Here is a 24,199-nt window from a genome sequence, read left to right as displayed (position 1 = left end):
AACAGATGCTGTTTATTTTGGATGATTTGCCAAGGGAGCCCAGTTGCTGGGGCTTGTTACAGGAGTCAGAGTTGCTGTTGCTCTGTGGCAGCGCTGGGCTCGTGGCCTCAGGGCCACTCTCGATGAGCCCCTGCATCTGCCAGGCTCTGCTCCCCACCAGCCTGGGGACTGGGGCTCCAGGGCTGTTTTCTTCAATAATCACTTCAAGGATTTAACCTGCAGCTTTGGAATGGCAAGAGACTGACAGGGCTGTTCACAATGAAGGAAGTGTGAGACTCGTGTCAATCTTTTATTCGCAATTTGGGTTTTGTTTCTTCACTGTGTGAGGCAGCTTTGTGTCCCTTGGATCCCCTCCGTGGATCCCTTACAGGTCCTTGATGTTATTTCCAGAAACATTCATCCCATGGTAGTGTCATCCATGGCTGTGCCCCATGGGCACACAAAGTTCCCAGAAGAGACATTTCTTTACAGCATTTTCTTTGAGCAGAGGCTCTTTCTGAGTATTCATTCAGTGTTTGGCAAGATTCTGTAGAATTATTAAATTGTTTGGGTTGGAAAGGAACCTTTAACATCACCAAGTCCAACCCCTGCCATGGGCAGGGACAACTTCCACTGGAGCAGGTTGCTCAGAGCCCTGTTCAGCCTGGCCTTGAGCACTTCCAGGGATGGGAACAGCCTCAGCTTCTGATTTTCTGTGCATCAGACAAGGGGAAACCAGCCCTGTCTGTGCCAGGGTGGCATCAGAGCTTCTGCCAGTGTGGGGCTGCCGTCCCTGAACTCCTCTTTTCTTCATAAGGCCATGGCAGTGTCAGGCCTGGCTTTTTAAAAGCCAGAGCTGACATTTGAGACTAAAGATATGTGGTTTAAAACCCACTTTCCCCAGGACTTCACCTTCTTTGTCCCATTGCCTTCTGCAGTAGCTCTCCTGTTCCTGGCCTTTGAGGTATTTGCACATCTGAGGGGTCAGAGCAGGGCTCAGCAGCTCAGGGAAGCCAAAGGCAGATTTCCTTTGGCTGGATGTGGATGCCTGAGCTGCCCTGCCGGCCTGGCAGAGCCGCGCTGCCCCGGGTCACGAGTCGCCGGCACTGAGGTGACGAGCTGGCGGGTGGCCACGGCCCCTGTGAAAAGAGAAAGTCGTGATTAAAAAAATAACCCAGCAAAAAGCGACTGTGAGGAGTGCCACTGAGGGGGAGATGAGAGGGAAGCTCCGTGTGTTTGGCTGCTTTCAGTGTCAGACACGCTTCCAGCCTTTGCTGTTTTCATGGATGGTTCGTAGGGGCCTGGCCAAGGCCGAGTGAAACCTGAGGGAAGGAAAGGATGCAGATTCCTTTAAAACTGAGAGCTCTCTTTCTTTGCTGACCCTTTTTTCTCTTAAATTGAAAAGCTCAGTCCGTGTAAGTCAGAAGCCAAAAGGATTGTTTAGGAGAGAGGTGCAGGAACTGGGAGGCAGGGCCTGGCTCTCCTGCAGGCTCCAAAGCTCAGCCCTGCAGAGGATTTTTGGGCTGGGTGGGAGGCCAGGGAACACATCCTGCCCCAGGTAACCTCCCAGAGTGTGGAAAGGATGCTCAGCAGTGCCTTGTGCAGGACTGGGCCCCCCCAGCCCATGTTTGGCCAGCAATAGCTTCCCAATTACATTTTAATGCAATTTTAAAAGACAGACAATTGAATAATTAACCGTAGGGAAGAGGGTTTTTTTCTTTCCAAATCTTCTTGATGCAAATATTTTGCATCAGGCCACCCATGTTTTGGAGCAGGCAGGGATTCCCCATTCCTGGAGAAATACTGACCTCCAGTGGGATGTGCCTTTAGCACAACTACTGCTCCATCCTGAGTCTCTTACTGGGGGCTCTAAAATGTAAATATGCAGAGGGGGAGAAAAATTAATCCATGTGTTGTTTTCAAAGCATGTGTCACCTCTCTTTCTTTCTGGTGAGGCTTGGTCCTTCTGAATAACATGGGAAGGGGAATAGCCTTAAACTGAAAGAAGTTTATCCAGTCTAAGTTTAGATTGGAAATTGGGAAGGAATTGTTCCCTGTGAGGGTGGGCAGGCCCTGGCACAGGGTGCCCAGAGCAGCTGGGGCTGCCCCTGGATCCCTGGGAGTGCCCAAGGCCAGGTTGGACAGGGCTTGGAGCAGCCTGGGACAGTGGAAGGTGTCCCTGCTATGGCAGGGGGTGGAATTGGATGGGCTTTGATGTCCCTTCCCAACCCAAACCACTCTGGGATTCCACTACACAAACACAGTAATTGTCTTTCTTACTGTTTGGGTTGAAAACGACCTTTAAGATCATCATTACCCCATCACTGCCAAGCCCACCACAAACTGTCCCCGAGTGCCACATCTGCAAAGACCCTGATTCCTGGGTGTCACTTTGGGCACCACTCTGGGCCTCCAGCACTGCTGCTCTCAGTCCAGCCCTGTGGCCAGGGCATCACTCCCTGTGCCAGGAGCTCCCTCCACAGCTGGTTTCAGGGTGTGTGGAGCATCCCCTGGTCTGGCAAGGCTGGGAGAGCTGGAGCTGAGCTGTGCACACGTTCAGTCCTTGTCTAAAGGCTTCGAGAGGGCAGGAGCCCTGAGGACAGCCCGCCCTTGCTGCTCCCCAGGCAACCCCTGCACTTCTGGCTCCCTGGCTCTTGATAAATGAGGAATTTTTTTTGCCTTTCAGCTGTCTGGAATTCAGGGGAATAATTACAACAGGAATTATCAGGGAGGGACAGGAACAGATGGGAATCCAGGCACAGAGGGATGGATTCTGCGTCCCTGTGGTGGAGGTGCTGGCAGTGCAAAACTCCAGCTCTGAACCTGGAGCTGAGCAGTTCTTCAAGCCAGGGGGAGGCCCAGACACTGCTGGCAGCAAGGGAGAAAGGTGAAACAAGAGGATTTCTGCTGCAGGACAGTTTGGGAATGGATTTGCCAGTGGAGTTCGCCCTGCAGTGCTGGTGCTGTGCCTCTCGCTGTAGCTGCAGCTCTCCACGGCTCCACATCTGGGCTGGGGTTATATGAGGGGAACGAGAGGTTTCTGTTTTGCTCCTGGAGCATTCCAGCAGTGCCTGTTGTGGTTTAGGGTGTGGGTTTTACTCTGGGGGGCAGCTGGAAAGATGGATCCTTTGTAGAAAATTGGCTGAGCGGGAATGCTCGGGGCAGCCTGGCCCCGAGCCTGGGGCAGGAGTGGTCCCACCTGAGCCCCTCCTGGGGGGTGTCCCCACTCCACCACATGCCCTGGGAGTGCTCTCCCAGCCCCCACAGCCAGGGGAGCCTCTTCCATCACCTTTCCTGTGCAGACCAGACCTGGGATCAGCTCATGGGCTCAGCTGCCCTTAACCCTGTCCAGGTCCCCCTGCTCTGCCCAGCCAGGATGCTGCCAGGGGCACCAAAATATCTGCCTGATGCTCCTTCCTGGGGATTGTGCCCACCCTGGGCATCACCAAGGGGGGCTGGAGCCCTGGTGCTGAGCTGGGATTGCTGGTGTGGCCCTCCTGCTGCCCCCAGGCATAAGGAGAGAGCAGGGCTGCTGCTCTGAGCTGGCTCTGCTGCTCCAGGTGGGGTTTCTGGGCTCTCTGGTGTCCCCTTGGCACAGTTTGGGGTGCCTGGGTGACAGCCCTGGCTCTGTTTTGCAGTGCGCTGTGCCGAGCTGCAGATCCAGCTGACGGAGGCCGTGTCCACCCTGGCTGGCCAGAAGGAGCTGGTGGCCAAGCTGGAGCACGACCTCAGCACCATCCAAGCCCTGTCTGCTGCGTGTCGTCCGGAGACAGAGGTACCCTGCACGTGGCTCAGGGCTGGGGGAGCGTTCACCTCTTCTTCTTTCTATTACTATTACTATTATTATTATTATTATTATTATTATTATTATTATTATTATTATTATTATTATTATTATTATTATTATTATTATTATTATTATTATTTCCCTCCTGTTCTTTCTCCCTTTCTGATAATTCACCCAGCAGAGATCTGCATTGTGCAATAGGGAGGTGCTGGTGTGGGAGGGGGTGGCACCAGTGGCATCCAGGAACCATCCAGCCCTTTCCATGCTGGGCCAGTCCTTATCCTTGCAGAGGGCCTGGCCAGCGGGGATGAGGCTGCCAGGGCACCAGCAGGATCCAGGAGGGGCTGCTTTGCCCAGGCACCTTTGGGTGGGTGGGAAGTGTTTCATCCCTTCTTTCTGCTTGTGCTGCCCAGGGCGCGGCCGCCCCCGGCCTGGAGAGGATCCCTGAGCCCATCAAGGAGGCCACGGCGCTGTTTTATGGTGAGAGGAGGGAGCCAGGCCGGGCTGGGACACCCCACCATGGGCAGGGTGGTCACTTCTGCAGGGATGGCAGCGTGAGGATGCTCCTGAGCCGTCACCTGCCCAGCGTGGACGTTTTTCCATGCTGGGCATGGTTTGCCCATCTTTTGGCTCCTCCCAAGGGTGCAGCAGGCAGGTGCCAGGCCTGAAGCAAACTGAGCCCAGGCTGAACCAAACACCCTGAGCTCTGTGCTCTGCCTCCTGCTCTTCCCACACCAAACCCCTCCAGAGCCAGCGAGTGAAACATTTCCCGTACATCAGCCCCTGCGCTGAGCTCTGCAGGAGAGAATGAATCAAAAAAAATAACAACTCATTGCTCCTCTGGGGGAAAAAAAATAAAAAAATAAACATTTCCTTTCCTTTTTTTTTTTGCTTGTTTTTTTTTCTGTTTGTTTTGAAAGGTTTTGAAAACACAAGATAAACAATATCACAGCAACAGTCCCACCAAGCTAAACAACCTGCAGCCACCCATCCTCTATGAATAACTGCTCTGTGCAGATGGTTGAGTCATGGCCTTGGGGACACATTTCTCCTTGGCCCTGAATGCCACTGCCAGGAAGGAAGAGCAGGAAGGGATGGCCACAGCCCCCCAGGCACCCACAGACCCCCATCATGGAGGGGAAAAAATCCCAAAAAATGGGATCCTGGGCAGAGCAACTGGTGGTGGATGAGGGGTTGGGGTAGAGAGAGAGGATTGTGGCTCTGGGGCTTTATTTTAATGCTGCAGATGCTGCAGAGCCCAGAGGAGAGAGTCTGGCAGGGATGGGGAGGGTTGGAGTCAGGAAAGGCAGCCATAGGTTGCACCAAATAATGCAATTGGTTTTCCTGTCCACTTTGAGGATGAGTCCTCAAAAATGAAAAGGAAAAAAAACATAAATAGTAGTCCGTGTTGTAATAACTGTTCACAGGGGCATCTGCCAGGTCATCTCTCACTCCAAACCTCATCCACAGGTCACCCTCCATCCCCAGGCAGCTCATGCCCCGAGGGGCAGGTGGACTCTCTCCTCTCCATCATCTCCAGCCAGAGGGAACGCTTCCGGGCCAAGAACCAGGAGCTGGAGGGGGTGAGTCTGCTGGGGAGGGGCTGGGGGGCTCAGCCTGGGCTGGCTGCTCTGCTGACCTGCAGGGAATTCTGTACCAACCCCTGCAAGTGAAAGGAAAATACATCCTGCTGTGAGCAGGAGCGAGTCAAGGACAGGTCCCAGCCCCTGTGTCCCTGTGCTTGGCCTCCTGGCACAGTGTTGGGAAGTGCCACAGAAAAAGCAGGTGGAGAATACATTTTGGGCTAACAAATTGAAGCAGAGCTCAAAATAACCCTTTCAAAGCTGTCCAGTTGTGTCTGCACCTCCTGTGGGAGCCACATCCCACCCCAAAGCCCCCCTCAGCCCTTCTGTGGCCACTGAGGGATGGGTGAGCGCCCTTCTGCCACACCTGGGACATTTTTAATTAGGGAGCAATTTGAATTCAGAGCCAGGGGGGGTTTCACACCTGAGAAGGGGCTGGAGCCTGGCTGGGTGCACCAAATCCCCCCTGGCTGGATCCCACTGTCCCCCCACGCCCCGTGCAGGAGAACCGGATGCTGCAGCACACGGTGCACGCCCTGCAGAGCGAGCTGGACAACCTGAGAGCCGACAACATCAAGCTCTACGAGAAGATCAAGTTCCTGCAGAGCTACCCTGGCCGGGTGAGTGCCCACCTGTCCGTCTGTCTGTCCATCCCCGGGCTGGGCTCACACAGACACACCGGCCCCAGACACAGGAATTGCACATTTCCAGCTTGCATGGAAGTTGGAGCTGATTGGGGTGGGAAAAGGTGCAGTGCTCTGTCCAGAGGAGCAGAGACCCCGCCAGGAAGGCAGTTTAGAACTGTGCTGAGGGGTCTTTGGCATCTTCTAAGCCAGAAGCCCAAATTTCCTCCCTAAGAGAGCTGCTACCCCCCCCCCTCTGATGCTCACTGCTGGCACTGTGCTGCTCCAGTGTGGATACTTCTGCCAGAGGTTAAACTGGGGCCTCCTGCAATAAACCCTGCAGAAGAGCCTGGAAAATAATTCATCCTGCCCCACTTGTGCTCATTCCTGAACTTCTTGTATCCAGCAGAGAGAGCTGCTCCCTGAGCAGCCAGAAGACAGACAAAGGAGAAGAATCTTGCCCAAAATCATCCCAGTAATGCCAGGAGAAGGCTGGGAAAGGGGACCAGGCTTTGCTGCAATCTGCTCTGCTCATGTCCCTCAGGAGCTTCATCCCTGGGGCTTTGCAGGAGGCTCAGGCTGCTGCCTGGGAGCTTCCCTCTGCAAACACTTCCCTGGCCAGAGCCAGGCTCCCCTGACCTCGGGCTTTCATTAGAAATGCAAAAGTGCCACTCACAGAGGGGGGGACACCCATTCCCTGCCATCCCTCCCCACGGCTGCCGCCTTTCCGTGCTGCCTGGACCTGGAGTCTGTTTTGTGGAGGGATATTTTGATAGCATTTGGGGGTGGGAAACTCCTACAGCTGTGAGGGACCTTATTTGGTTCTTTATGTCTCCGTGATGACGCCAGGCCATCCCCTGTGACATTTTTTTCCGGTTTCTCCTGCGGAATATCATCTCCATGTTTATCCTCCGCCGCGAGGCAACCCCTGGATGCCATCGCCGTGAGCTAAAGAGCAAAACCCTCCATGGCAGCAGTGCAGGGGATTGCATAATTCACCCCCTAATGGGGCATGTGACATGTTAAAAATACTCACCAAAGATCACTGCAGTGGGCCAGGCCGCGGCCGCTTCCTCGCCCCTAAATGGGGCTCTGGCCTCATGGCCCTGACCCGACTCGGGTTGCAGTGTGTGAGTTACTAAAGGCTTACACAGAGGTGTAACAGGCAGCCACGGGGCCTGGCAGGGCAACCCTCAGCACGTAGGAACAGGTCCAGAAAGCCCCGGGGAGTGTCGGTGTTGCCGGGCAGAGCGGCAAGCGGCGCCGTGCTGGCACAGGGAATTAGCACTGGAGCAAGGAGCCAGAGCTTGCAGAGGGCTGTGCCCAGGGCTGGTGGCAGCATGTGCTGTTTCCAGGCTGGATTTGGGCAGGAATCATGTGGAATCTGCAGAGGTGGAGGAAGGAGGAGCGGGGAGGCTTCACGAGCATCCTCAGGGCTCACTGCAGCCGGGGCTGTGGGAAGGGAACTTCTGTCCCAGGAGAAGGACAAAATCCATCCTGTCTGAACCCAGCCAAACCTTTCACTCCTTTCAAGGGGTGTTCTTCATGCTCCTTGCCCTTTTCCCAGCAATGATTTCCTCCTCCTGAGCCCCTGTCTCCCTCCTGCCCTACCAAGGTGGGATTTGTGGCCACCCAGGTGAGCTCTGTGAGGATGAGTCAGGTGATGATTATTTCATGGAAAGGGCCAAAAATAGGGAGACACGGGAGAAACAGGGAATCCTCGTGGCAGAATCCCCTGATGTAACAACCCAAGGTCCTTCCCAACCCAAACCATTCCAGAGTTTCAAGAAGAAAGGGCTTTGTTCAGCAGCTCCTGTTGTGCTTCTCCTTTCTGAAGGGGACGGATGCTGTCAGCCCCGTGGGCCAGCTCTGGGCTGTGCTGCTCCATCCTTTGGGGGTCATTTCTCCCAAGTGGGGGAGCTCAGGGTCCTGTCCTTGTGCTGGTGTCCCTGCTGGCTCTCAGCCTGCCTTTGCTCCCACAGGGCAGCAGCAGGGATGACACGGAGCAGCGTTACTCCTCCCAGTATGAGGAACGCCTGGACCCTTTCTCCTCCTTCAGCAGGAAGGTAAGCAAGGCTCCCCAGCACCCTCCCTCTGCATCAGCCCCTCTGCCTGCTGTGAGGCAGATTTTATCTTTCCAGATGAAATCCAGGGACCTCTGATAGAATGAAACGCGCTCAAACGCCCTTTGCTTTCAAAAATAAAGAATAAATAAAAGTCACTGTGCCCAGATGATGGCTGGTGAGTGGCTGAGGGGGGAAATTGGACCATCCTAGGGCACACAGCTCCTTCCATGTTTTGCAAACCCCAAATTAGCCCTCTGAGCCCTAAAAACTTGTATGGTTTCCTTGTAGGAACGCCAGAGGAAGTACCTGAGCCTCAGTCCCTGGGATAAAGCCACGCTGAGCATGGTGAGTGGCTGCTCTGCCAGCACTGCTGGCAGCTGAGAGGTTTTCAGCCCAGGGCCTGTGAGGGAATGGGGCTCCTGGGCAGTGGGGAGGCCCCATCCTTGCTGTCCCAGGCAGGGGTGCAGAGCACACTGGGGCCATGCTGGAATTTGGGTTAGGAGCAATCCCTTTCCTCCCTTGCTGCCCAGGGCAGTGGTGGCATCACCATCCCCAGAGGTGTTTAAAGGCAGATGTGGCACTTGGGGACGTGGTTTAGTGGTGGGCTTGGCAGTGCTGGGGGAATGGTTGGACTCAAGGATTTTTGAGGTCTTTTCCAACGTACACAATTCTGATTCTATTCTACGATTCCAAGCACCTCTCGTCTGGTTTGTGGCATGGTGTGGGACTCAGGGCTGCACCCCCAGCCAGGGGAAAAGCCTCCTGCATAGGAGACCCCCCCAGAGAGCCCCAGCACCCCACACATCTGGGGAGAAGGAGTGTGAGGGGCTGCAGAGGGTCCAACACTCCAGGGACGATCTGATCCCCACACAGCACAGCATCCTCAGGCACACACTGGCTTCTCATTGCATTCTCCATAAAAACCCCTTCCCAAGCCCTGATCCTTCCTGCTCTGGCTCTTCCTTCCAAAAAAGCATCAGGGAAAGTGCTGGGGAAGCTGTGGTGTGTGCAGCAGCAGAGGGTGCTTGCCTGAGGCACAGAGGGCAGGAGGTGACTGCTGCCACTGCCAGCTTGGGCTGCCATCTCTTAGGGTCTGACTTTCTGAGCTAAAAATGTGGTGATTGGGGAAATCTGACTTATACTGGAATCTGTGGCATTAGCAGCAGGCTCAGGATGGGGTTTTGGCTGCGTTAACCCCCAGGTCTCCAGCACAAGGGAGGTGAAGCAGCAGCCCCAGAACACAGAGATATCCTGTAATAAAGGCAGAGCTGTCATTTGCATAAAAACCAAGCAAATGCCAACATGAATATGGATTGTGTGGCGTGCTAGCACCACAGAGAATTAATGAAAGGCATTCACAAAAAAAAAAACTGACTTAGGGGAGTTATTCCTTGGGAATATTTAAGAACATAATCTTGTTTGTTACAGCAGCCTCCGCCGTGGCCGTGAATAGCAAAGACGATTTCAGCCCGGAATGGGTTTGGTGGGAGATCTGTGGGTTTTAATGCCAGCTTTGGAAAGGCTGCGTGGTGTTTGGGGAATGTGCTTATGTCCATAATGAGTCCCTGGGTTACAGCAGGAATAAAGAGAGGCTGTGAAGGAAGGCAGGACCCGTCCTTGACGAGCCACTCCTCTGCCGCTCCTGATTTTCATGCTTTTGAAGGGATGAGCGTGAAGGTTTTCCCACTGGGATCTCGGTGTGATGTGCCAAAAGGGCTCAGGCATCAGCAGGGTCTGCCTGTGGTTCAGTGGACTCTCCCAAATGAGGGGTGGAGGGCGATTCATCCCGACCCCGTGGGTTTCCAGCCCCCAGGGAGCTTGGGCAGCCCTGTGGGGTGGCACAGGACGTGCCAGGGTGGAGAACAAACCTTTCACGATGGACCTTGGAGAGCCAGAGCAAGGGGACACCAGGGAACACCAGGAACAGCTTCTGGGAACACCAACGCAGCCCTGGCTCCAGTGCCCTGCTCAGGAGGCGACGAGGGGACGCTGCAAATCACCAAATCGTTTGAGCTTATGAATTAAAAATGTGCAAAGCTTAATTACTGCCGGGGTTTCTCTGCGGAGCAGGCACTGAGGCAGGGCTGGCACAGCAGGAGCAGGGAGAGCTGCTGGAGAGAGCTGGGCTAAAGCAACTCAGAATAAACCCCCAGAAGAGTTTTCAGTGGGGGAAAGCCTGCACTTGGCAGCCCTGAATCCACCTGGGTTGGGGCAAATTTGGGCTGAGAGCGCAGGCACTTGTGCAGCCACTTTGAAGGAGCGTCACTTCTCAGAGGTGGGCACAGGTGGGTGGCAAACACCACCTGACCGTGTGTTTTTGTAGGGTCTGGCAGGAACAGGCTCCCAGTCCTTGCCAGCATCTCTCCAAGCCCCTCTGAGGAGAGCTGGTGACCCACATTCAAACAGGATTTTCCATTTTGCTCTTCTGCAGGGGCGGCTCATCCTGTCCAACAAAACCGCTCGGACCGTGGCCTTCTTCTACACCCTGTTCCTGCACTGCCTCGTCTTCCTGGTGAGTGTGGGGGCCACAGGGGGTGGGCACTGAGACAAAACATCCACTGTCACCCCCTCCAGGGGCAATTTGGGCCGGTTTAAGATGCTGTGCCAAGCGAGAGCGTTGCACCTGCTGTGTCAGAGGTTCCAGAGGCCGGGAGCGTGGCACAGGGACATGCCAAGGAATATCCCCTCGGCTTCACAGGGAGGAAATTCCACCCTGGCTTGCCCAAGGGCAGGAGCTGGAAGCTGTCTGTGTGTTCCTGTTGTTCCTGGGATCAGCCATGGCAGAGTGGTGCCACTGTGCCAGGTGTTTAGTGTGCTCCCCAAGCAAGCCCTCTGCTTAGTGGGGAGCAAAATTTTGGTAAATTATTATGAATCTAATACCATAAGTGATTTTAGGAATAAAACACATGCCCCTGAGCCCACACTACCTGGCTCTAGACCACGTGGATTTCTATTCCTGGGTGCATCCTTAACCTCCTGCTCTCCCCATGCTCCTGACATGCCCTGGGGCTCTGTTTTTCTCTGGTTTTCAAGTGTCCCCAACTCTACACTAAGGTTGAAATTAGAGAAATTAGAGGAATGGAGGCTTCAGCCAGCCCCAATCTCCTGGGAGAGATTTTTTGTTTGTCGTGGTGCAAGCTCCTCCTGTATCCTTGCACAGTTTCTGGGAGTTTATTTGTCATTTCAGGGAGAAAAAAAAAGCCAAACAAATCATCAATAATTAAATGAGGAAACGAGATGAAAGCCAAATCAGAACAATATTTCTGTCCTGCTCTCAAAGTTATTTTGGTGAGGAAAGGAGCAAAGGAAATAAAAAGTTAAACATCATTAAACTTTAAAGCTCTAACCCAAAAAAAAAAAGAAAAGAAAAAAAAAAAAAAAGGAAAATTCATAAATATTACATGGCTGGAGATCTTACATCATCTAGACACAAAAGAGCCTGAAATCCAGCACCCAGCACTGGGTGGGGATGAACTGTGGGTGCCTCAGGGGAGCTCCTGCTCCTCCATCCCCACAGTGGGAGTGACATCTCTGCCACTGATCCTGGGGGACCTCGATAACCCTGATTTGGAGCTGCTGGTGGCTGTTTGTGTGGTTAGGGTGATTCCCTGGTGATAACAGCTTACAAATCCCCAAGGCTTGAACAAATCAGTCAAACCAGAGCTTCTCCCCGTCCCAAACCCAGCACTGCCTCCTCAGACCTCGGCTCTGCAATGAGAACACGGAGGCATGGAGGTAAAAAGGAGCCAAGTTAATTACGAACTTCCTGACCTTTCCTGACCTTTCCTGACCTTCCTTAAGCCTGTTCCAAAAATACTTCTCCATCCATGTGCAGCCCTGAGCCTTATCCCAAACCACCACAGCCACAGCAGCACTGTCCCAGTAAAAATAACCCACTGGGAAAGGTCATCTTGACCATCCTGAGGGCAACCCCTGCAACACACTGGGGTTCCCCACAGATCACAGAACCACAGCGTGGGTGGGAAGGGACCTTAAAAATCTTCCAGTTCCACCCCAGGGACACCTTCCACTGTCCCAGGATGCTCCAAGCCCTGTCCAGCCTGGCCTTGGACACTTCCAAGGATCCAGGGGCAGCCCCAGCTTCTCTGGACACCTGTGCCAGGGCCTGCCCACCCTCACAGGGAAGAATTTCTCCCTGATACCAAATTTAAACCTGCTCTCCATCAGTTCTAAGCCGTTCCTTTGTCCTGTCACTCCATGCCCTTGTCACAAGTCCCTCTCCAGGATGGGATGGCAGGGCCAGGCTGGCACAGCAGTGGCACAGACTGCAGTGAGGAGGGGCTGGGATGGAGGTGGGAGCAGAGCTGATCCCGTTCCTTCCCTGGCAGGTGCTCTACAAAACCGCCTGGAGCGAGAGCGTGGGACGGGACTGCGCCGCCTTCTGTGCTAAGAAGTGAGTGAGGACAGGCTGGGCCAGCCCAGCCTCAGGGCTGGTTTGGTGGGCAGGGTTTGGTGGTGTGCAGCAGATTTTTTTGGGCACCCCAGTGCTGGAAACAAGGCCAGTAAATTGGGCTTTAAACCCAGTGAGGGAGGGGGGCAGAAAAAGTTCAACAGAACTTTTCTAAAGAGCAGTGTTGTGTTCAGTTGGGTGTTTTCCAAAGCCTTCCCTGCAGACAGTCCTTGCCCAGGAGGAATCCTGATAAAAGCAAACGTGATCCTGGAGACGTGGCTCAGCCCAGTTCCTGTGGCTGGAGCAGAGCACGGTGCTTATCCTCGAGGAACGACCCCTTGGATTCGGAGCGGCTCCTGCTCGGCTGCCAGAGCACCTTGGGGACTTGCTGCAGCTTAACGTGGCTCTGCCCTCTCCCCAGGTATGCTGACCACTTCCACGAGTTCCACAAGAACGAGGACATGGGTGACAAGTGGCAGTGACAGCTGGACACGGCCCCGGCTCCCTCCGGTCCCGCAGCAGGAGCTGCCCCCGCTGCTTTTCTGTAGCTTTGCTTTCTGCTTTGTAGGATGAAGGCAGTGATCCCCCCCACTCCCACTCTTGAAATTAAAAGCCTCCACTAAGGGAGAATCATTTTCCAGCCCTGGAAGGGCTGCAGCAGTTCCCATGATTTTCTGATGTGTCAGAGAGCTCAGTCTTTACCAAAACACTTGGAAAATGCAAGATCAGAGGTTTCCCTCCTCCCAGATCCACGTCTCTCTCCCATCCTGTTTGAAGTCCAGTGCAACACTGGGTGGGCTAAATCCAGCCAGAAATGGGCAGGAAAAGCAACCTCCTGAGCTTGCATTTTCAGGTGTGCTATTTGAGAATTCCTATTTTGTTCCAGCTCCAGGGATCTCCTGCCTGTGCTGCAGATTCCCTTCTTGAGCTGGAGCCCCGAGTTTGGGAATACTTAGGAATAGTTAGGACTTAAAGGGCATGAAGGGAGGTGCTGCTGGTCAGGCCTGACCTCACAGGGATGCTCCAGACTCCCCTTGCTGAGATTATTTCTGCCCCTTAGGAAACCACAGGTCAAATCAAGCGATTGCTGGTGATTGGGTTTGCTGGGTGATGAGCGCTGGGCTGCTAATTTGGGTTGATTTGGGGAGACAGAGGTGATAGGAGAGGCTCCAATTAAAAAGAGCAGGTCCCAGCAACCCCCCCCTTCCTTCTGTGACCACACGGTGAGGGAAGGTATTAGCTCGTTAACGTGGTCCTCAATTAAAATTCCCTTCTGTAGACAGGAGAATAGCATTGCTCCCAATTAATATTTCATTGCAGACTCACATCCATCCCCATTCCAGCTGCTGGGAAGTCGGGGCCTCTAACGGAGCGTGCAGGCAGGGAAAGGCCTCACATCTGCCACGAGCAGCCAGGGTTTATTTATAGGAGCTGTGGCCGACGGCAAAATGTAAAATACTCATAAATTGAAGGGAGGGATAAACCCCAAGGGACCAACCTGCACCTGTCCCGTTCAGCACAGGGAAAACTGAGCTTAAATGGAAGGGAAGCACCCAAGGATGCAGTGAGGGGGTGATGCTGCTGTTGCTGGGGCCCTTTTCATAAACAACTTCATGAATTTTCATAAATCAACTTCAGATCTGGAGGAGATGAGCTTTGGCTGCCTGAAATCAGTAGATGGGAAACACGATCCTGGGAAGGGTGGGCTGCTTTTTGAGGCTTTGTTGGGAAGGTTAAATTTGCTTTTTTTAGCAGCTGTATGTGGTGTCTTGGAATTGCAAAACTTCTGCAGCTATTCACACTTGTACTCCTCATAAATGACTTAAAATAGATGTCGACTTCTGTTGGACAAGCGATAAAATAAACTTAGCCATGCATTGACTGGGCGGCTTTTGTGCTCTGCTTCCTTTTTTATTTTTTTGGACTTTTGATATTAAACAACTGAGAAATGTCCTGCTCCAGTCCAAGGGCAGAGTGTGCAGCTAATTTTAGAAACCCATTACAGCAGCTAAAGGCAGTGATGTCTCGCAGCGCCGGGGAGGGCAGGACCTCTGTCCCCATGTGCTGGAGCCAGCGTCCCAGCTGCCATCAACACCAGCATCCCACGGGCCTCAGCAGGGCTCTGGGGATGGAGGGACTGTGGTAATTGAGCCCAGGCAGCCCCAAATCCTGAAATATTCTGGATATCCCCACGGGTCTGTTGGCAAAAGCACTCCAGCGGAACGGTGCTAATTTGCCTGGCTAATTTTGGTGAGTTACTCACGATCCCACTCTTCCTCAGCCTCTTTTTTTCCTTGCTTTTCCAGCCCTGGGAGACCTCAGCAGCCCCAGGCTGGCAGAGCTTTGGGTTTTAGGCAGAGCTTACTTTGGCTGAGCCCAGCAGTGTGAATAAATAAATAAAAATTTATTTTTATAAAATGTGTGAGGGGGTCTGGGGAGGGCCACGAGCTGTTCCCCCCCCAGCCCCTTGGGATACCTGGGTCTTGTCAGTCCCCTGGAGCTGCTGAATTTTGTCCCTCAGGCACAGCTGTCACCTCCTTCCATCCAAAATAAAAATGACAAGCTCACTGATTTGTCCCAAAATCCCTCCAGGGGAGGGCAGGCGTCAGATGCTGTTGTTTTCTCTTCTGATCTCCCAGTTTTGCAGCTCTCACTGCCATGGCACGGCCCTGCCAGCCCAGCTCACCTCAGCTGGCTCGTCCCAGCCCTGGTGACCTTGCCCAGGGACAGCTGGGTGTCCCCGGCAGCCGCTCCCAAGGCTCCGGCTCTGGCTGCCAAACCCCGTGTCCGGAGGCAGGGAAAGCCTGAGCTGGGGAGAGCTCTCAGGTCACTGCCCAAAGCCTCAGCCAAGTTTTCAGAGCTGCTTTCCCAGAGCTGTGCTGGGTGCTGGGCTCCAGGGGATCCCGGTGATTCCAGGCAGAGCGGAGTGTGCCGGGACATTGGGATGTTCCTGCTTAGGACAAAACAAAATCCAGGTTTGGTGTCTCAGGATATGCCCTGCGTGTGAGGGGTGGCCACAAGTGGCCAGGCACAGGGAGATGGCTCCTCCAGCCCCCAGCACCTCCTGGCACACCCAGCCAAGCTTGGAAGTACTGGCAGTGCTGTGTCCAAACCCCTTTCCCCCAGGAAAATGATTCTGTGCATCAATTAAAGCAAGCAGGAGCCCCAGCTTCAGGCAAGAGCTCCAGAGCAGCTCACCCTGTGCAGGGATTGCCTGGAGGGGAGCAGGAGCAGCACTGTCCTTGTGCTGTCCTGGCATAGTGTGGGATTTAGGGCAGGCTTTATTTTACAGCCTAAAAAATATAATAAATATATATATATATATATATATATATATATATGCACACACACACACACACATATATATACACATTATATATATATATATATAAAATATTTTTGTATATTTTATATCTGTAAATATATTTTATATATGTATTTTTATATATTTATGTATTTATATATAAATTTTATATAAAAATATATTTTATATATTTTATAGATATGTATGTATATATGTGTGTATATATATGTATATATGTATATGTACAAACACACATACATATATACAATATATTACAATATATTACAATATATAAATATATACATATATGTATATATGTACATGTTGTATACATTGTATATTTGTATATATGTATTTGTATGTATATATTATATACACTATATATGTGTGTATGTATATATGTGTATATATGTATACATATATATATGTGTGTATATATGTATATATGTGTATGTATGTGTGTATATATGTATATATGTGTGTAAATATGTGTGTATATATGTATATATATATGTGTATGTATGTGTGTATATATGTATATATGTGTGTAAATATGTGTGTATACATGTATACATATGTATATACATATATATGTGTATATATGTCTGTATATATGTATATATATATGTATTACACCGCTATTTCTAAGTTTCATACTGCAAAGTTTTCCAACATTACACATATTCATTTTAATATTTGCAAAAAGCCAACAATATAACATGTATATATATAATATATATATATATAATATAACAAGGGCACAGCCAGCTCCTCATTCCCTGCCTGATCCAGCACTGGGGTGTCCCTGCCTGTGCTGGGGGTTTGGGGACACACTGAATTCTCCTCACAGACCCACAGCCCTGTGCCCCCCTAAACCCCATTTTCAGCCAAAGCACCCCACAACCCGACCCTCTCGTGGGGGCAGGGAGAGAGAATGGGAATGGATTTTTTTATTAATTTGATTTGAAAACCCCTTTTACCCCCGAGTGATTCAAAAGAAAAGGATTTCAGCGACCCCTTGCTCTCCCTTGCTGTTTTAAATTTAATTATGGGAAACAATTTTAATTAGTATCGACAGATATTCAGGAAAATAATTATGAGCAAACCTGTGCTTCTTACATCTGTTTAACCTGCGAATCTCCCAGCCCATCTCAGAGACCCAGGCTGAATTTCGGGGGTTTATCTGCTAAATAAAAGGCTCCTGGGGAAGCTGGGCTGGCTGAGGAGATAACAGGCTGCTCACATCTGGGTCACAAGTTCAGTTTTTGCCGTGGGCAAAGGAGACGAGAGAGAAATCACTGCCAGGATGTGGCCAATGTGTGATGCGGGGCTGAATCCCGCTCCGGCCCCGTGGATTCAGGATGCTGAATGCCCTGGCAGCTCCGCGAGGAGCAAACACAGCATACACAGCAGCAATTATCGCAGCGCTATAAAAAAACACAAACCCAATAATGCGATTTCCTAAAGGTTTCCGTCCGGGCGCCTGGTCCCTGCTGGCGGCGGAGCCGCTGTCACCCAGGCAGGCACCGAGTTTGCGGATGGAAAAGGGGGATCGATGGCTCCGAGCGGGGCTGGAGGCGGCGGAGCCATCGCAGGATGCCAGAGAGACTCCGGAAAAGGAGCTCCAAGCACAAACACGGGCAGAGAGCCCGGGTTATTTCAAGTTCAGGGTGTACCCAGGAATGTGGTGGATGAACAGAGCGTGGAGCAGGGGCAGGACACGGACACGGCCCACGCAGGGAAAAGGGGGATGAGATAGAAGAGGTTTGGGTCAATCCACAAACGCGTGGACACAGCCCCTGTGGGGAAAAAGGAGTTAATGAGTAAGGGGTTTGGATATCTGGCGGCAGGAACCTGGCCAGGCCGGCCACAGGTACTTATTTTTGGAAATGTGGCTCTAATTATCCACTACAAGCAGGCAGGGAAATGGTGGTGCTGCATCTCCGCCGCTGGATGCCTTTAAATCACAGCTGAACATCTGTCTGCAAGACACGCTCCAGTTCAGGCAGGGATTCCAGCCAGGCAGCAGGAATTATCATCCAAGGGTGAGCAGCACTGCAATCCACCAAGCAGAGTCCCTCTCATCCCTTCCCTAACACACGGAGCAGGCAGAGCTGCTGCTCGGATGGGCTGTTTTAAACAGGACAGCGAGGTTCGGATGCTGGCCAGGGCACTTTTCGCTGATGCCGGTGCCGTGGCAGAGGGCACAGCAGCCAGCAGAGGGATGCGGGGGCACTTGGGAAGCGCAGCCGGGTTATCCCAGGGATGGGCTGGCACCATCCCCTGCTGCGGCAGAGCTGGGCACCTCTGCCACGGGCTCTAATAACACGCGAGCCCCCTAACCCTGTTAATAGCCAGCCCTGAGTGGGATCCTGGGCAAAATCCCGCTCTCCAGCAGGCGAGAGAGGCTCCCCCGTGCTGGTAATAAGTGTTTTATTGCTTCCTGTTGTGTGAGACATCTGACGGCAGGCCGGGGCCGAAAGCTGGTGCGGCAGATGGAGAGCCCCCCCGGCTCCCTCCCCCTGCTCCTTGTTTACAGAGTCTCCCTGGAGATGCGCCGCGCAGGCTTTTCCAGCTCCCAGGGGAAGGGAAGGACCTGCAGCTCGCTGCCCCCGCCCCAAAAACCCGTTCCCATGAAGACAGGGAAAGCAGCGGAGGCACACAAGGTGGGAATGCCGGCGCTGGGGATGCTGACGGGGCTGTGAGCAAGGACCCTCTCCAAGGGATCCCTGTGGGGACAGCAGCCAGTGCCAGGGGGTCACCACAACCCCTGCCCTTCATTTCCCGAGGGTGTTTAGGCACCCCACTTCCCAGCCCTGGAACAGCCTCCCGTGACATCTCTCCTTGCCCAGAATAACCATCCCCACCGGCAGCCAAACAAAAAGCCGTGGAGGGACGGGGGCGGAGGGGAACCCGAGGGGGTTTGGCCACAATCCCCAGCTCCCCGGGGCAGGCAGGGCCAGGCTGGCAGCACCGGGGCTTCTCCAGGAGCTGAGCATCCCGCGGGGACCCCCACGGGAGGGCGAGGAAGGCGATGCCAAGTGGGATTTCTGAGGTGTGGAGGGGATCGTGCTGCACCCCAGCAGCAATCCAGCTCTGGGGTACACCCTCAGTACACCCCGCCCCAAATCCTTGCCCTGAACACCCAGGAGCTGGGGCTTTTCAGGTGCCTGTCGCTATGGAAACCCCTTCATGCCGCGCTGGTCCAGGCTGAGCCTGCCGGAGATGTTCCTGCCCGAGGGAGCTCAGGTGAGGCTTGGGAAGGTGATCCTGCAGGTTCCAACTGCAGCAGGATCGGGGAAGGGACCCCCGAGAGTCTCTGGGGGAAATAAAGAGCTCTGTAGGAAATAGTGATTTTATTATTATTATTATTTTTTAAGTAGCCTCTTGGTGGTTTAGAAGCTTGGTGAAGATGTTTAGCACAGAGGAGGGCTTTGGGCTGGACCAGCAGGAGCGATCCCACTGATGTTCCCTAAAACCTTCACTTTTGGACAACAGGGAATATGCAGTGCAACATCCTCTTAGTCCCCTGCTCAGCCAGGAAAGGGCTCCTCACCATAAAAAAACTGGCTTTGTTCTGCAAACCCTCCCTCTGCAGCCTGATCCCATGGAGCATCCCACCAGCCCAGGGACTGGGTTTGGGATCGGGGTGGGAAACGGCAAGGCACTGCCATTCCCCTGCAGAGAAAAAGCCCCTCAGGGTGGAGGGGGCTCTAACACCTCCCCCATGAGCAGCTGCTGCAGATCCCGAGTGCCTGGGGGTGGGATGGCACCTGTCCTGTCCCTGTGTGGTGTCCCCCTCCTCTGGGGGACACAGTCTGCCCTCACTGACCACCTCCCAGTGCCCTGACACAGAAGTGGGATTTTTCCAGGGCTTTTTCCCAGTTCCCCTCCACACACCAGCCCCTGTAGGTTCACAGGGTTATGGAATTTCCCTGGCTGCTGCTTTCTGCCATGTGGCTTCATTTTGAGAATTTCTTTGGGGGCACTTTGCCCACCAGCCCTGCTCCTCACACAAACCTTGCCCAGCTCCCCACAAGCTGCTGCAAAGATGGAAGCTTTCAAAGACAAGGGAAGGCTGGGATTTTGAAGCTGCTAACATTTTTAAGAGCTGCTCTGAGCCCAGGCAATGGTGGTTTTTCCTTTAATATTTAATACATTTTTTTTTCTTTCTTTTTTTTATTGAACACACGTGCAAGGGAGGATTCAGAGCTGCTGCAGGAGAGCTGGGCACTGCAGGAACACCACGGCCAGCCTGACCCAGCAGCATGGGGCTGCTTCAAAGCCAAGGTTGCCAGAAGGGCATTTTCCAGCCTGTAGGAAAAGCAAAACCCTGGAAAACTGCAATGAAAAAGCCACTTGGACCAGCACAGCAAGAAATGTTGGGGAGAGGATCCTGCCCAGCAAAGATCAGCCCTTTGCCAGCAGGAGCAGCACAGTTTTCCCCAAGGTTTCCAGGTGCAAGGAGCTGCTGTTGCTCGAGTGTTTGCAAGTGGGAAAGGTGAAAGACCTTTTTCTGTGCCTGAAATCTCCAGGGGTTTGGCTCCTGCTGGCTGGAGGCTGCAGAGGGGGACAATGGGATCTTGGAGCAGCAGCAGTGAGGGAGCCCACAGCTCTGTGACACTCAGAAAGAGCAAGGGGGAAGGATCTGACCCGGGACAGACCAAGGGATGTGGTCCTGTGGTCCCCAGCTCCATCACCCTGGCTGTGAGTCAGGACTGGAGAGCAGGAGACCCCAGGCAGAGGCCACCAAACAGATTCAGCTGCAGGAGGTGACTGAAGGGTGATGCTCCTGGAAGCCCTCCTGCCCAGGGCAGCACAGCCACAGAGGGGCTGCAGGGAGGTTTTTGAAGCCTTTTCCTCCGTGGTCTCTGAGCAGGCAGAACAAAGCCTCTGACACCATTTCTCCCAGCAGAGCAGCACAAAGAAAAGGGATATTTAAGAGACAACCCACAAGCAGCTGATAACCTCTGACCTGCAGAAACAGGAGGTGGTTTGGAAGAGAAGGTGCAGAAGGTGCCTGTCCCCCTGGGAGAGACACAGCCTGGTCACCCCAGCAGGACCAGCACAGCCATGGGGAACAGAGCCTAGGGGTGAGAGGAGGCAGGAGCAAACACACTGTGATTTTGGGGGTTTTTTTGCTAAAGTTTCAGTTCTGCAGCCCCAGAGCACAAGGACTGGTGTGTGAGTGCCCTGCCCCTGCTCGCAGCACTGCACGCTCGGCGAGCTCCCCACCTGAGCTCTGCCAGCAGGTGCCGAGAGGGGGCTGGAGCACAGGGACAGCATCGCTTTTCATTTGCATCAGCAGGAGGAAGAAGAGCAGCAGCAGCAGCACCAGACTCCGGTGGCTTCCCCCGCGGTGGCCCGAGGGAGGGAAGGAGGTGTCCTCAGAGGTGGTGCTGTTTGGACAATCCTCTCTCAGGTACAGGGATGGGACTCTTGGGGACATGCAGGGTTAGGAGATGTGTTGGATGATCCTTGTGGGCTCCTCCCAACTCAGCTTTTTCTGGGATTTTGTAGCAGGAAAAAAAAACATACTTAAATAATATAGAATTACAGGACAACACGGGGTCAGTCGAGAGATGCACCCGTCTCCTGTCAAACATCTCTTACAGAGGGAGCACAAACAGACCCTGCTGGTGCGGATCCGTGGCATTCCGAGGGGCCCAGTGAGCTCCATCCCAGCAGCATGGAGCAGGAGAGACTTGTCCTTCTTGGAGGCATCAAGATCAGGCAGAACAAACCACTCTAAGATGGGAAATGTTGAATTGTGCCTGCTGACACAGAGCTGAACATCCCCTTTTTGCTCTCGACTCTTCTCCCAGCACCATCAGGGATGCAGAAGGATCAAGGCTGGAACACTTTTCCCACCGGACAGTGAGATTGCACTCCCTCCCCACTCATCAACCCCAAATATTACTCGCTCCCATCTGAGTCAGACACCGAGAGGCCACTGAGCACAACCCTGAACAGATGTTTGAAGCACAGAAGAGCTGTCATGTGGTGAAGGACAGGCTGTGTGCCCACAAAAAGGATGTGGGGTGAGCTGTTGATGCTGAGAGCTGGCTGACCACTGTCCAGCACAGCTCCTGCGCTCAGCTGGTGCTCTCCATCTCCATCCAAACTCCACTGGTTATCCCACAGAAAGATGAGGATGGGTTTTGGTCGTGTTTTCATATCCCCTTCTGTTTGTACATCCTCCCCCAAGGAATTTCAGCTGGTCTGGCTTTGTTCTGGTCTGTGGTTGGTCTGAGGTTATCCTGGGAGAGCATCACTCAACCAGGGCTGCACAAACACTCTGGGGAAGAGAAAGCTCAGGTCACAGAGGAAATATTAAACACAGTTTTTGTGTTGAAAGGAAAGGGCTTTGCTCCCTCTTGAAGGTAAATCCTGAGTTGCAGGGTGAGGAGGAGAAGGGAATTTGCACATCAAGGCCTTCCCATCAGTGAAGGCTCCTCCAGCCCCGTGGCTGGGCTGTCACTGCCTGTTTGCCTTCTCCAACACACCAAAGGACATTTTAAAACAATTTCTCCTCCACAAATAAATATAAACCCAAACCGCTATTTCTCCAGGTTTCCTCTCTTTCCCCCTTTCATCCCTGTGACATCTTCCTCCAATAAATCCTCGCCTTACATCCCATTAGGGACTGCTCCTGGACAATTTGCAGCTGTGACAGCCCAGGAGATGCCTGGGGCCTGTCTGCCTGGCTGACAGCTCACACACACACCCGGCTTTGCTGTGCCTGCCCACGGAATGGTTTCCTGGCTGGGCTGCCCCAGCCACAGCGGGCTCCTAACTTCCCTTCCAGCTTCTTCCCGGGATGCTCGACAAACCCCTTCACCTCCCCTCTCCACCACGGTTTTGTGGCCTCACAACCACGAGGGTTTTGCTAGAAAATCAGCAGCTCCCAGCTCCCTGGATCACCCCCTGGCCGGGCTGGGATGTGGCGAGGATGGAATGGGAGCTGCCCGGAGCTGGCACCGCTCAGATGCCTCCAGGCACAGGATTTCAAGGGCACATCACGCTCCAGCCTGGATGCTGCCAGCAGCCCTCCCCAGCACTGGCTGAGCCACGCACTTGATTCCTTCCAGCAATTTTTTTTAAATTTTTTTTTTTTTTAAGGCTGCTAATCGCTCCGAGGGAGTCCCAGAGTAATGAGAATTGGCAGGAGAGGGCAGATATTAGGTTTATTCACCACCAGTTTTAAATCATTTAGCATAGCAGGAAAGCCGTGGTTCTACAAGCAATGTGTTCTGCTTTGCTCCTGTCGTGGGTCCTGCGAAAAGATTTTAGTGGTGAGTGGGAATGGGGGTGTCCATGGGGCTCTGCTCTGTGAGTGTGGGATTGGCAGAGGGATGAGCAGGGCCAAAAAATGGAGACCAGGATTTGAGCCAAAGCTCATCCCCATCTGCAGGAGCTCCCACCAGCTGCAGACTGGGCCTCGTGAAGGATTTTTGTCCTGTTGAAGGCAGCCTGTGGCTTTGGTTTAAAAATAAAGCCTTAAAAAGGCAATTTGGGGAGCTGGCCCGGGGATGCTCTTTGCACAGCAGAACGCAGTTCCTTGGGGATTGCTGAGAAAAGTTGCGGGAGAAGTTAAACTTTCACCCTGGCAATTATTGTAAATCTCTCTGGTCAAGGCCCAGACCTAAAATTAGCCCACGAGCCCTTTTAGAGGTTGGGATTTTTCACTTGATTTTCCAAGTGACCGACCAGCAGTGGAGCAATCCGTGCCCTTCCACACTCCGAGCCCTGGGGTGATTTTTACTTGCAGCCCCCGTGTTTGATGGAAGCAAGGCCAGGCATTCCAGCCTGGTTTTACGCATCCTGAAACAAACAGCATCCCATGGAGGGAAGGCAGGAGAGAGCCTGTTGTGTACCAAAGCCTTTGCAACCACAAAGTGTTTTTCCTGGTTCATGAAAGAAATCCCAGCATCCCAGCCCTTCCCTGGGCTCCTGGTTTTGCTCTTAGTGATGGTTGGTAAAATCTAGGAGTCAGTAAAAGCTGGGATGCAGGGGAGCAGCCTCATCCTCTGTGTTCCCTTTAGGATGGTCTGGGTGGTCCCGTGGCGCAGGCATCAGCTCTGTGCAGCTCCCAGCCCTGCTGCCAATCGATAGCGAGTGCAATGAAAACCTTAATGAAATTCCAGCCTGAGAGACTATTGATTGTGTGTTTTCTTTAAAAATGGATATGAATGGGAGAGAGGCTTTTGGAGGAGAGGCAGGGGAAGCGGGGGGGGGGAGTGGAAACACATTGCCAGCTGCTGTGGGAGGTGGGTGAAGGTGGGTGGCCCAGGGTCACCTGCACTGAGCGGTGGGATTCAGCCTCTGTGTGAGCATCCATTCACCCCCAGAACATCCCTGCAAAGGGAATCATAGAATGCCAGAAACATTTAATGGTTTGGGTTGGAAGGAACTTTAAAGCTCATCTCATTCCACCCCCTGCCAT

General features: G+C 53.1%; 1 protein-coding gene across 1 annotated transcript in view; it reads left to right on the top strand.

Moving 5' to 3' along the window:
• Window positions 1-14,331, top strand: part of CUX1 (cut like homeobox 1) — a 264,573-nt gene extending 250,242 nt beyond the window's left edge. The window contains exons 15-23 of the mRNA XM_005525853.3: window positions 3,618-3,754; window positions 4,180-4,246; window positions 5,237-5,349; window positions 5,853-5,969; window positions 7,955-8,038; window positions 8,327-8,383; window positions 10,470-10,550; window positions 12,388-12,452; window positions 12,871-14,331. Of these exons, the coding sequence (XP_005525910.1) occupies window positions 3,618-3,754; window positions 4,180-4,246; window positions 5,237-5,349; window positions 5,853-5,969; window positions 7,955-8,038; window positions 8,327-8,383; window positions 10,470-10,550; window positions 12,388-12,452; window positions 12,871-12,931 (782 nt within the window). The 3' untranslated portion in view covers window positions 12,932-14,331. The remainder of the gene's footprint in view (window positions 1-3,617; window positions 3,755-4,179; window positions 4,247-5,236; window positions 5,350-5,852; window positions 5,970-7,954; window positions 8,039-8,326; window positions 8,384-10,469; window positions 10,551-12,387; window positions 12,453-12,870) is intronic.
• The last annotated feature ends 9,868 nt before the right edge of the window (window positions 14,332-24,199 follow it).

The sequence above is a fragment of the Pseudopodoces humilis genome, chromosome 23 (genome assembly GCF_049639895.1).
Source record: "Pseudopodoces humilis isolate 2021_Gansu_Grassland_sample_001 chromosome 23, ASM4963989v1, whole genome shotgun sequence".
In the NCBI taxonomy this organism is placed as follows: domain Eukaryota; kingdom Metazoa; phylum Chordata; class Aves; order Passeriformes; family Paridae; genus Pseudopodoces; species Pseudopodoces humilis.
Note: the sequence above shows the minus strand (reverse complement) of the source record. Positions and strands in the feature narration are given on the sequence as shown.